Source organism: Mus pahari, chromosome 3 (assembly GCF_900095145.1).
Source record: "Mus pahari chromosome 3, PAHARI_EIJ_v1.1, whole genome shotgun sequence".
NCBI classification, from domain to species: Eukaryota; Metazoa; Chordata; class Mammalia; order Rodentia; family Muridae; genus Mus; species Mus pahari.
The window spans coordinates 110,274,879-110,288,396 of NC_034592.1; the positions used below are offsets into that span (position 1 = coordinate 110,274,879).

At 41.3% G+C, this 13,518-nt stretch overlaps 1 protein-coding gene across 1 annotated transcript in view; it reads left to right on the plus strand.

Moving 5' to 3' along the window:
- The window catches only part of Ap4e1 (adaptor related protein complex 4 subunit epsilon 1), a 59,293-nt gene extending 46,478 nt beyond the window's left edge, over positions 1-12,815 (plus strand). Inside the window, exons 17-21 of the mRNA XM_021193717.2 lie at positions 5,028-5,286; positions 6,816-7,328; positions 8,222-8,412; positions 9,360-9,517; positions 11,606-12,815. Coding sequence (XP_021049376.1) covers positions 5,028-5,286; positions 6,816-7,328; positions 8,222-8,412; positions 9,360-9,517; positions 11,606-11,766 — 1,282 coding nt within the window. The 3' untranslated portion in view covers positions 11,767-12,815. The remainder of the gene's footprint in view (positions 1-5,027; positions 5,287-6,815; positions 7,329-8,221; positions 8,413-9,359; positions 9,518-11,605) is intronic.
- Positions 12,816-13,518: the final 703 nt, after the last annotated feature.

Genomic DNA, 13,518 nt, shown 5'->3' on the forward strand with positions numbered 1-13,518 from the left:
TGGCTGTCCTGGAACTCACTCTGTAGACCAGGCTGGCCTCGAACTCAGAAATCCGCCTGCCTCTGTCTCCCAAGTGCTGGGACTAAAGGCGTGCGCCACCACGCCTGGCTCAGTCTGCTTTCTTAAAGAACCCAGGACCACCAGCCCGGGTAAAGCACCACCCACCATGAGTTAGGCCTTCCCCCATTGATCACTGATTGAAAAAATGTCTTACAGCTGGACATGTCTCTATGAGACATGTCCTCAACTGAGGTGCCTTTCTCTCTGATGAGGCTAGCTTGTGTCAAGTTGACACACAAAACCAGCCAGTACAACTGTCTCTTTGTCAACTTGAGATACAAACAAATCACTATTAAGCCATACTTTCTTACTCATCCCCAAGATCTAAGTCTTTAAAAGTTACAAATTCAAATACATTAAAATTTCAGTCCCTTTAAAATAGTCAATCTCTTAAAATCTGAAGTCTTTTAAAATTCAGAGTCTCAGGTGCTAGAGAAATGGCTCAGCGGTTAAGAGCACTGACTACTCTTCCAAAGGTCCTGAGTTCAATTCCCAGCAACCACATGGTGGCTCACAACCACCTGTAATGAGATCTGATGCCCTCTTCTGGCGCATCTGAAGACAGCTACAGTGTATTTACATATAATAAATAAATCTTTAAAAAAATTCAAAGTCGCTCAGCTGTGGCCTCCAGTAAAATTCTTTTTAACTTCATGAGGAAAAAAATCAGGGCACAGTTACAATCAAATCAAAATCAAACACCAACTGTCAGTGTCTGGGATCCACTCAGAATCTTCTGGACTCCTCCAAATCCATCTTTGCCCTCTATGGCACACACCTTGTCTTCTAGGTTATGGCTGCCTCCTCTCCATTGTTACTGCTGTTCTTGGTGGTCATCTCATGGTACTGGCATCTCCAAAAGTCTGGGATCTTCTGGTCCAACTGGGTTGTACTTTCACAGATAGCCTCTCATAGGCTCTCTTCATGGTGCCAAGCCTCAGTGTCTATGCATGATCCCTTCAGTCCTGGGCCTTCAGCTGCCACTGAAGCTGCCATGGCCTCTCACAGTGCCGAACCCCAGCTGCTCTGCATGACCCCTTCATGCCTTCAAAACTAGAACCACTTGGGTGACTCTTACACATTACCAAGTCCAGCTTCCAACATAAGGTACAACCTTTGCTGTCACTAGAACACAGCTTCTCTGTGCCCTCAGAAAACACTTCCCAGAAGATTTCACCTCAGTGAGGCTGGTCTCTCCTCAATTGCTGCTAATTTTTTAGCTCTAGCTAACCAGCATCAATTGTCCCAGTAACATAAAGTTTTATTTTAGTAGTTCTGCTATCTTGTTACACAGATAATTGTTCAGCCCCAGCAAACCAGAACCACAGAATCTTAATCAAAATAGCAACAGAGTCTTCAATCTTCCCTCTGAAACGTCACAGGTCGGCTTCCATTGTCTGCACTGCTCTCAGCATTCTTGTCTTCCAAGCTCCCACAGCACAGCCCACTGAGCTCTCAACTTGTGATAGCTTTTCTAGCCTGCAGTTCGAAAGTCCTTCTACAATCCTCCCCAAAACATGATCAGGCTTGTCACTGCAATACCTCACTGTGCTGGTACCAGTACACCAGTGTAACCGAAGTAACAGCTTCTAATACAGTCCCAGTCATAAGGGACTAAAGTTAGAAGTGATAGAGGAAGGTTTGACTTTGTCCTCTGCCTCTGTGTGCATGTGGAGGAGAGCAGACACCTGCAGACTGGCGTGCACACCCTCACCAAATGTTTTCAGGGACTCCTTGACCATGGTGAAAATTGCTGACACAGTTGTATATTTATTTCAGGCCAATTTTTAATCTGTTAAATATAATTTAATTTTTAGCCAGGGGGTTGGAGTGGGGTGGCAGCACATGCCTTTAATCCCAGCACTTGGGAGGCAAAGGCTGGCAGATCTCTGTGAATTTAAAACCATCTTGTTCTACAGAGTGAGTTTCAGGATAACCAGGGTTACACACCCAAGTCTTGTTAAAACCAGCAACAACAACAAAAGACACACCCATACCACATCTTCCATAAGGCTGTTGAGCCAAATTCATGACTGTTTTCTTTGATAGCATCAGTTGTCATGTTGCAGGGACAAGGGAACAGGCCCTGTGTAGCCCTGGCTGTCCTGGAACTCACTCTGTAGACCTGGCTAACCTTGAACTCAGAGATCTACCTGCCTCTACTTACCTCCCGAGTACTGGAATCAAAGGTGTATGCCACCACCGACCAGCTAAAAACATTTTTTTTAAGAGTTCAAAATGTTGTAAGTATAAATGTAATGAGAATTCAAGAATGACAGCCTTAAGGGACATTGAAATTTTGAGTTCTTGTACTAAGTCCATCACCTTATTTTATTTTCACACTTAAAATTTATTAATCTTTCAAAGAGGTGGCTATAAAATTTCCCAGGAATAATATAGATATGATGAATGAAGAATGTTATGGTGTATAAAATGGCAGGAGTTATAATTCTGTTGTTTTTTTTTTTAATTCATTTCCCTCCCTGGTCTAACATCCTTAATTTCTTTCCTAGACATTTAATTTTGGCATTTCAGGTGTGGTTGGTGGGTTTGGTAGAGGTGACGGCCATTAAGGAGCTTACACAGAACAAAGCAACAAATAGACGCAAAGACCATCCAGACCCAGGGAGAGGTCTGTACAGTGAGCAGTGTTCAGGGTGACGTGAGGGGCTGACCTTATAGATTCTGTGCGGTTTTGTGTCTGTTGTATGTGCTTTATTATTTAGAAACAGACCATGAAAGATGGATTGACGTTTTCAGAGATCACAGTTCACATATTATGTCAGATTAAGAACCTGCGTGTTAACTGCCAAGGTAAATGTTGAAAAAAAGATAATAACAAATTAGAGAGACTAGTTGAAGTGTTGCACTTTTAAATACACAGTTCTGCAGATAGGGGTACCAGCATAGGGAAAGGGCAAAAATGGCTGGTGCTCTAATTTGATATGAGACAGTGGTTTTAAACTTCCTGATACAGAGGGCCTGAAGAGGTGGCTCAGCAGTTAAGAGCACCGGCTGCTCTTCCAGAGATCCTGATCAATTCCCAGCAGCCACATAGCAGTTCATAACCCTCTATGGGATCCACTGTCCTCTTCTGGTGTGCAGATACATTCAAACAAAACATTGATATACATAAAATAATTTTTTTAATTTAAAGAAAAAGTCCCAAATGAGAGAAATCCCTGTATTTCCATAGGCTGGAATTTGCCCCCTTCTTGAATTCTCCATCTCATTGTTTTAGGGCACTAAGCCTATTCCAGTGGGCTCAGTCACATAGCTTGGAACTTTCCAAGCAGGGAGAGCCATTATCTAGAGGAGAGAGAGAGCTAGCCCTCCTGCTGACCTGTAACTTAGTGCTGAGCCCATATGATACTGCAAATGGACCATAATGATTTTTTACAGTGAATAGCTTTCCAGATATTGTTCCTCTTCTACAGTCCCTGGTAAGCTGACAATAAAGTCGAGCCCAATTTAGAATTTCTTTCTTACAAGCTCATTATTAAACATTACCATTTCTTGCCTAGAATTTTTTTTTTTTTTTTTTTTGGTTTTTCGAGACAGGGTTTCTCTGTATAGCCCTGACTGTCCTGGAACTCTATAGACCAGGCTGACCTCGAACTCAGAAATCTGCCTGCCTCTGCCTCCCAGTCTTGCCTAGAATTTACATGTGTGTCTTCATGGTCTGACTTACAATAGTACAAAATCACAATTTAGAAAATTATGGATTATTGTAATGCCTTCCAAACCCAGGCAAAGATGACTTATATAGAAAGCAACATTTATCAACTTTTCCCATGTGTGTGAAGTAGCCTAATGTTGCTCTTGTGTACTTTTTTTTTTTTTTTAGGCTGTTGACTGAAACATGACAAACTTACATTGGTAATAGGTGTGTAATTAAATGAAATAATTGAGAAAAAAATCTGTAGACTCCTGTGGTCTCTTCCCATTTGCCTGTGAAATATACTCTGCAATGGCACAGAGTATGCAGAATTTTTAGGAGTACCCTTTGCAACCATACCCATGGAAAGAAGTATCAAAGAACACATTTGGGAAAATGAAGAAGAGATAAAGTCATGTCAGTGATGGCTTCTGCTCTGTTAGAATGACCTTGAGAGTGATCTAAACTGGGCTAAAAGGAGTGGCCAGGACTTTATACTGTGTGTGTGCACATGTATTGTATATGTGAATGTGTGTGTGCCTGTCTGTGGGTACACATGTGTGCAGGTGCACTGTGGAGACCTGAGCCTGACTTTGGGTGTCCTTCTGTATTGCCTTTGTCTGTATTTTCTTACCTCACGTTGAGTTGGCCAGGTTCCATAGCCTTCTCTATCCAGGGTTTCTCTGTCTCTGCCTTTCCTAGTGCTGGTATCTCAGCACCCACTTTGCTGTTTGTGTGGGCTCTGAGAGTCCTCATGCTTGCACTGCAAACACCATCCACTGAGCCCTCTCCCCAGCCCAGGCCTTGTCCTTCTGGTTCTCGGTCACTGAGTGGGCTGCACTGAGAGCAGCTTGATCATTGGTGAGTTCTGAGATGAGCTTTGCCTGGCTAAGGTTTCCCACAGCTTGATCTAAATGGAGCAGCCTAGTATGTGCTTGCCTTTAAAGAATAAAACACCCTAAAGTAAAATTGAATCTTAAATTTGAGTACATTTTTAAAGAAATCTTTTGGTGTAAGTAGACATGTAGTAGGTGCCTCAGGAGTTAGAAGGAGAGGTTTTTGTCCAGAGCCATTCTCATCTTTTCTAACTTAACTCAGGGAATTATGATGAGACGTTTCTCTTTGTAGCCCTGTCTGTCCTGGAACTCACTCTGTAGACCCGGCTAGCCTTGAACTCAGAGTGCTGGGATCAAAAGTGTGCACTACTACGGCCCAGCATGAAAGCTGTGTTTTGAAGAAAAAAAAAATGCATCAAGGATCTAACTATTCAGCATCATTTAAACTGGGTTGCTTTTCTTAATCTCCTTAGGACAAGTAGTTTGAAGATGGAAGGTATAAAGAAATTATGGGGTAAAGAGGGCTATCTCCCCAAGAAGGAGAGTGGAACTGGCGATAAACCAGAAGCCTCACATGTTCCTGCAGAGGGTGCAACAATGGAGAATGTAGACCAAGCCACGACCAGAAAGGACCAAGCTCAAGGCCATACCCCTTCTACAGAGGAGAAAGAAAAGCAGCTGTTGGCATCATCGCTGTTTGTTGGGCTAGGACCAGAAAATACAGTCGATTTGGTAAGTTACCTATTATGTCCTGTAAGAATGCCTGTGCCATCTGCTGGTACCAAGAACTGGAGTTCATCTGTGCATGGTGGGAAATGCCTCCTCTAGCTCCCACAGCAGCAGCATCCAGCTCTAGGGCTGCCGCTAACATAGTAATGTACCACTAAGGGGACATGTCCCGTCCCCTTGAGTAAGTTTTTCTCTAAAGTCCAGTCTGCTAGCAGAAGGCCCAGGACCCACATTGCCGCAGACCCCCGAACTCTGACTGGCAGAGACAAACACCAGGGCAGGTTCCAAACAGATTTCTTCTCTTATCTCCCCGAGCAGCTTTTCTCTCTCTCTCACAGCTCCAACCAAACCCAACCGGACTCTTCAACTGCTTGCTCCCAGCTGAACTGTTTACAGCCTTTCCCCACAGCATTCTCCTCCCTCCCTCCGGGGCGCATCCTGTTGTTCTCAGTCCTCTGAGCTCCTTCAAAACAACATTCTCCCCCCTGCACCTCTCCGGGGTGCATCCTGTTCTCAGTCCTCTAACCTAATCCCTCCTCCATCTCCTGGATCCGGTCAGAGTTCAGCCAGGGCACACGGTGATTGTCCAGTAACTCAGCAGGCAGTACAGTACAGGATCGTCTGCACAGGCTCAGCAGGCTCAGGTTCTTGCAGCCAGGGAACACGGGGCTTACTCGCTCCCCACATAGAGTTCAGGCTCAGGCTCTTGACAAACAGGGACCACGGGGCTTGGCACACCCGCTCCCCACACCACATAAATGAACAAGAATGACCAGGGTGGATGGGGGAGTTCTCTGAGGGCAAGGGGCTTGGTTGAGGTTGTCAGTAATAGTGGCTTATCCGTGTGCTTTGTTTGCATAGTCTCCCCGACTGCTCTTTAGTAATATCAGTGGTGGCAAATTGGGCAAGCCTCACCATCTACGGAATTCTTCCCATCATATTTCCTAGTCAGCATTTAGTTTTTGAAGTTAAACCAATTTTTCTTCTCTGCTTACTAGCATAGACCTCAGAATCACAATTATTAGATCATTAAAACCGGGCTGGAGAGAGGGCTCAGTGGTTAGGAGCATTGACTGCTCTTCCAGAGGTCCGGAGTTCAAATCCCAGCAACCATTTGGTGGCTCACAACCATTTGCAGTGAGATCTGATGCCCTCTTCTGATTTGTCTGAAGGCAGGTACAATGTACTTATATATAATAAATCTTTTTAAAAAATTATTAAAACCTCTTTGAAGTTAAGGGTAACTTGGGATTCTATAAAATACAGCTCCGGAAACAAAAACATAGGTGGGTTGTTAATCCTTGATGTACTATTTAGACACCAAACATTTTTCAGAACTATTGCAATTTAGTTTTGACCTTTTTTTAGGTTTTTAAGTCAAAAGTAAGATTTAGCTGATAGCTTTAAGTTACATGGCTGTCAGAATTGTAGGGTTTACACCTTTGCAACTGAGATTTACTAATTTTGCTTTGCAGATCCTTACTGTTAATATAGTATTCATTTCAAATTATTATTATATTTTGTTTTTGCAGTTAGGAAAAGCAGATGTTGTGTCTCACAAGTTCAGGAGGAAATCAAAACTCAAGGTAGCCCAAAGCAACAAGACACCCGGCGCTCACACTGCTCCCTGCTCTGCCCTCGGCCCTGGATCAGACCAGGCTGGTGGGGATGAGGAGAGTCTGAATGCTGTGGATAGAGGAGACAGGGAACTCGGTTCAGAGCTTTTGCGTTCTGAGTCGCTCTCGGAGCTGCCCTCAGCTGAGAACCTCGTGAATGTCAGCTTGCCTATGCCTTCTTTGTTTGCTGATAACAACATGGAAGTCTTTCATCCCCCTTCATCCTCTGCAACTTCAACTGTCAAGGAAGAAACTCCTGAGTGCAGGCATTCAGGTCTCGTGGAAATCTGTAGTAATGAAACCGCGTCTGTGTCTTCTTACAAAGTCTGGAAGGATGATTGTTTATTGGTGATCTGGTCACTCACTAGTAAAACTGACTCAGAGTTCACAGATGCTCAGTTAGAAATTTTTCCTGTGGAAAATTTCAAGGTAAGACAACATATAAGATATCTTTTTTTAATTAAATAATGCTCACATAGTGTTTCTGCTTTTGGCTCCAGTGCCTTATGATTTTGTTCCATATCCTCCTTTCTTCCTTAAAAACAGGACTCAGGATACATTACTCTAGAGAAATAATATATCATATTTGCAAAGGCCATAGTACTATGTAAAATGAGAGTCTACAGTGCATAATAAAGGTTGTAGGTGCCACACAGGCACTTCTTTAAACCCATACTCAGGAGAACAGGCAGGAGGACCTCTGTGAGTGCCAGGTTAGCCTACGATAGATGGTACATTGAGTACATACATTGACTCTCACTTCTGGGCCTTATTTGATGGGTTTCATGGCTAGAATCTTTAGCTGCCTGTTTCCTCCTGTTGAAAATAAGGTTATTGGGCTGGTGAGGTGGCTCAGTGGGTAAGAGCACCCAACTGCTCTTCCGAAGGTCCGGAGTTCAAATCCCAGCAACCACATGGTGGCTCACAACCATCCGTAACAAGATCTGACTCCCTCTTCTGGAGTGTCTGAAGACAGCTACAGTGTACTTACATATAATAAATAAATAAATCTTTAAAAAAAAAAAAAAAAAAAAAAAAAAAATTTTTAAAAAAAAAAAAAAAAAAAAATATGTGTGTGTTTTAACATAGACACACGCACGCACGCACCCACCGGTTTTAGCCATAATACTAATCTGTTAGCTATTTTTGACCCATACAATATTATTTATCTGTTTTAGTAAATTTTTGTTAGTGGTTTTCATAATGAGGTTTGTTAACTTCCCATATTCATGTGCTTTAGTGCTTCTCTTAAGTAGAAGATTATTATCCACATAGCAGTTTATTGATGCTTTCTTCAATATTTCTATTACTTTCATTTACAGATCATTGAGCAACCTGAATGTTCTTCTCCTGTGATAGAACCAGAACGTACCAAATCCTTTCAATATGGTGTGCAGATGGAAAGCCCTTGTATAGAAGGAACTCTCTCTGGTTTTATAAAGTATCAAATGATGGATACGCATTCTGTTCAACTGGAATTTTCCATGAACTTACCATTATTAGATTTTATTAGGTAAATATTTTTGTAACTCTAGCTTTGGAGGACCCAGTACCACTCTGGCCTCTGTGGGGTACTTGTGTGCACATGCACATAGTCTCTGTCTCTGTCTCTCTCTCTCTCTCTCTCACACACACACACACACACACACACACACACACACACTCTCACACACACACACACACACTGTACACACTGTACACACACACATAACTATTTTTTTTAAGATTTATTTATTATATGTAAGTACACTGTAGTTGACTTCAGACATCCCAGAAGAGGGCATCAGATCTTATTACATGTAGTTGCTGGGATTTGAACTCACGACCTTTGGAAGAACAGTCAGCGCTCTTAACCCTGAGCCATCTCTCTAGCCCACACGTAACTATTTTTAAAACCTTGTATCTTATGAGCCAAGCATGGTAGCTCATGCTTTTAATCCCAGTAATCAGGAGGCTGAGGCAGGAGGATTGCCACCTGTTCAAACATTACTAGTCTACAGAGTGAGTTCTAGCTAAGCCTTTGCTACAATGTAAGTCTTAACTCTCTTCCACTCTTATTTCATAACTTGAAGTTCAATTCCCAGCAACCACATGGTGGCTCACAACCATCTGTAATGGGATCTGATGCCTTCTTCTGATGTGTCTGAAGACAGCTACAATGTACTGATTAAAAAAAAAAAAGGTTCATTAAAAAAAATTACTAAAATTGTAGGAAAAAACAAAACAAAACAAGAAACAAATCTTTTGTTGCCAGTAACATCATCAGGTTGGAAGATAACAATAGCCATTCTAATCATATCTGGTTTAGAAGCATAAATCTCTTGCAACCCAGGCTTACAATGTATAATATATATGTATTATATATGTAATATATATTCGTTTCCATGAGTCATGAGAAATGTTTTTGTTCAGCATCATTGTACTCTTAACAACATAGAGTAATTTTTAAAACTTTTTCAGACCATTAAAGATCTCAACTGAAGACTTTGGCAAACTCTGGTTGTCCTTTGCAAATGATGTGAAGCAAACGATAAAAATATCAGAGCCTGGAGTTGCTCTGGCTTCTGTCCTAACAGAGCTGCAGCAGAACCTGAGACTTCGTGTGATTGACGTCATAGGTGTGTAGAATTAGGAAAAGGCAGCCCCGTGTGAATATAGTTTTTTTTTTTCTGAGTGTCATAGTTCTTAGAGATTCTTATCATAAGTATCTTTAAAATAAGTGTGTTTCCAGACTGTATTAAGGAGTATTTGATTGGAAAGTTCGCAGTATATAATTCACTATCATTTAGCCTTTCTTTTTCTCTTTAACGCTTTAAACATTTCTCCATTTATGTGGAGTAGGCTTCAAATTCAATCAGAAAGTAATTGATTATTCTCAAAATAGTCATGTCTCTATTGCATCAGAAGACATTGTACTAATATTTTATACCTGAGAATTTGGCTTAAAAACTGATGACATTTAAGAACAGCATTCTCTATCTTTGCAAGGCACCTCTGTTTTTAGATTTTTAAGAATATTAATCATATCTCTTAGTTTGCCTATAAAGCAGTAGATTTCTTTTTTTAAAAAAAGATTTATTTATTTATTATATGTAAGTACACTGTAGCTGTCTTCAGACACTCCAAGAGGGCGCCAGATCTTGTTACAGATGGTTGTGAGCCACCATGTGGTTGCTGGGAATTGAACTCAGGACCTTCAGAAGAGCAGTCAGTGCTCTTAACCTCTGAGCCATCTGTCCAGCCCCAGCAGTAGATTTCTATATTGCTTTTTTCTTGTAACCTGAATTTTGGTTGACCTTGATCATTCTGACTGAGAGAGAATAAAATTGTAAAGTAGTTTTAATTTGCATATTAAAGTAATCTAATATGCATATCAAATAATTTGCATTGATGAGAACTAAATATAATCCTCATAAATTCAAGTTTATTTGTTCAAGTGTATTTCCTATTTTCTTCTCTGTCAGATTTAGGGTACCAGGTCTTGTGCCAAAATCCCTGATAAATTTGGAATTGAGTTTTGTGCAATGTTTGTGGTGAGGATCTAGTTCTATTCTTTTACTTGTAGCTGGTCAAGGTGTACTTCACCAGCACCACCTTTTACTTTTATTTTTTATTTTTATTTTTATTTTTTTTGGTTTTTCGAGACAGGGTTTCTCTGTGTAGCCCTAGCTGTCCTGGAACTCACTTTGTAGACCAGGCTGGCCTCGAACTCAGAAATCCGCCTGGCTCTGCCTCCCGAGTGCTGGGATTAAAGGCGTGCGCCACCACGCCTGGCCAGCACCACCTTTTAAACATGCTGTGTAGTTTTTCCAGTGTGTACTTTTGGCTCCTTTATCAAAAATCAGGGAACTGTAGGAGAATGGGCTTATTTCTGGGTCCTCAATTCTATTGTATGGCTGTATCTGTTTATATGGCATGCTGTTGGTGAGAATAGAGTGCTCAAGTCTCTTTGTTGGGGTTAATCTACAGTTTTAGATTTAGTAGTTCTTTTATGAAATGGGATGTACCTGTGTTTGGTGAATATATGTTTAGGATTGTGATGTCCTCTTGATGGGTTGTTCCCTTAATGGATATGAAGTGATCCTTATCACTTCTGACCAGTTATTATGCTTTTAGTATATGTTACACTGTTAGTATACTACTATATGACATTATTATTATACATTGTATTATTACTGTAGTATACTGTTAGCATATTAACTAAGTACTTGAGACACTTCTACTTTTTGTCTGATATGAACAGTGCTGCTGTGTATGTGAGTGTTGGAATACCTATTGATATTCTTGCTCTCATCTTGGATTAAAGGCATTCACCACCACTCCAGCACCTTTTCAAGTTTTTTTTTTAATAAATAAAATAGTCTTCCAAGCCGGGCGGTGGTGGCGCACGCCTTTAATCCCAGCACTTGGAAGGCAGAGGCAGGTGGATTTCTGAGTTCGAGGCCGGCCTGGTCTACAAAGTGAGTTCCAGGACAGCCAGGGCTACATAGAGAAACCCTGTCTTAAAAAACCAAAAAAAAAAAAAAAAACAAAAAGTCTTCCAAATAAGTGTGAAGTTCTCTCTCCAAGGTGCTTGTTTGGCACTTCCCTGGTAACTGATGACAGACATCTTTTCCCATGCTTATGGCCTGTTTGTAGATGTCCGTGGAGGATTGTCTGTTGAAGTCCATTTTTAAAAGTAATTTCTCCTTTGTGTTGTGTTGCAGGCAATGAAGGGCTGTTGGCCTGTAAGCTGCTCCCATCCACCCCCTGTGTTCTGCACTGCCGAGTACATGCTGACGTGGTAGCTCTGTGGTTCAGATCTTCTAGCTCTGTTCTTTCAGACTATTTATCATGTCACTGTCAAAAAGTGATGCAGACATCCTAGCGAAGTTGTGTTAAATTTTACCTTTTCCACATAAATGGTTTACATTTATAACCTTACCAAAGTAAAAAGCACTCATGGTTTTTCTGATGGAGACGGGGAGCTGTAAGTTTTGGTTTATGTGTTTTCTTCTTGATTCCTGCTAAGAATGATCCCCAAGAAACTGTGTCATTAATTTTTTTTACTCAGGATTGTACAGTATATTTGGGTCCCCCCCAAAATGACCTAAGCTAATATTATAAAATGTTAGTGATTTTATGTCACTTAATGTAGAGGGACTGAAAATATTTATTTTGTTATAAATGTTTTATAGCAGGTCTATTCTACCATTAACTGATTTCTAATGAGGCTGAGATTCAGTTCTCTGCTTTGGTGCAGGGCACACAGAGACTGATCATCACCTGAATGACACTTGGCTTTGGAGTGCAGAATTTGCTGTAAGGAAAATCTGTGCTCTCGGCCCTGCTTTGCACAGGTCAGGGTTAAGCTGAGGTGGCCTAACACACACCAACCATTGTACAAGACCATGGCATGCTGGGTGTTAGGCAAACACAATCTCTGTTTTTTACTTTTTAACTTGTTACACTTAATTTTCAGTAATTTGACCACAAAGTATATCTGTTTGCTATTAGATCCCTTTTGCAGTTAAAATTTGTGACCATCGTATAAATGGCCCATTGATTTTTTTTTTCCTGGTCCTTAAATCTACTAGTATTAAGTGGATATTACTGAGTAGTGACTATGTAAATATATCCTACAAATACTTCAGCAAAATATATCATTTTCATGTTATATTTATGCTTATAGGCCCTCTGTTAGTAAAAGGAGAGATTATGCCTTGTATGTGTGATGGGCCAAAATCTTGAGATTGTATATTAACTGAAATAGTATTTTATAAAAACTAATGGTGCTGTGGGAATTTATTTTACCCTTTTTGGTACTTCACCATTGAAACTATTCAGGTAATACAACTTAAGTTATTCTTAGCGGTCAGGCACTCTGGTTTTACGTTATCTCACTAATACTTGCTGTAAAGATGCTGAGGAGGAGGCCGGGTGGTGGTGGTGGTGGGGCGGGATGCATGCCTTTAATTCCAGCACTAGGCAGAGGCAGCCGGATTTCTTGAGTTTGAGGCTAGCCTGGTCTACAGAGCAAGTTCCAGGACAGCCAGGGCTACACAGGGAAACCCTGTCTTGAAAAACCAAAAGTGGGAAAAAAAGATGATAAGAAGATTCTACAGAGCTGTCATCCATAGAACAAGACAAAAAGTTGTATTTTTTGTATTTTTTTAAGTTAACTTTTAGGATATTCGTTCGTAAATGTAGCATTTTGTTAACGTAGCTCTTAAATACATGCAGTTAAGCCTTGCTGAAAGAGGAAGGTGACTGGAATGTCCTGCACTTTGGGTTTCTCCCTTCAGAAGAGGGAAGACTAGGTCCATCACCAGCCTCAGCACTGTCGGGATAGAGGGTTCTGAAGCAGTCGCTCTATTAGCTTTCTCTTCCTCTTTATGTTGCCATTCACAGCCTTCCCTGCTCCTTACCCAGACTCGCCCTGACTTTATCAAGCAGTGTGGCATGTGGTGTAGGAGGGGCTCCTTTGTGTGTATTTTTCCAGGTGTTTGTGCGGTCACTGAGGTTGGTCAGCTGTGGAGCAGGGAGAGTAAGGTATGTAAAGTCACAGTGGCAGCTGGCCCAGGGATCATGGCTTTTGCTTTTCTGCTGCTTTGTTATAAGGGATGGTCATGAGAGCAGC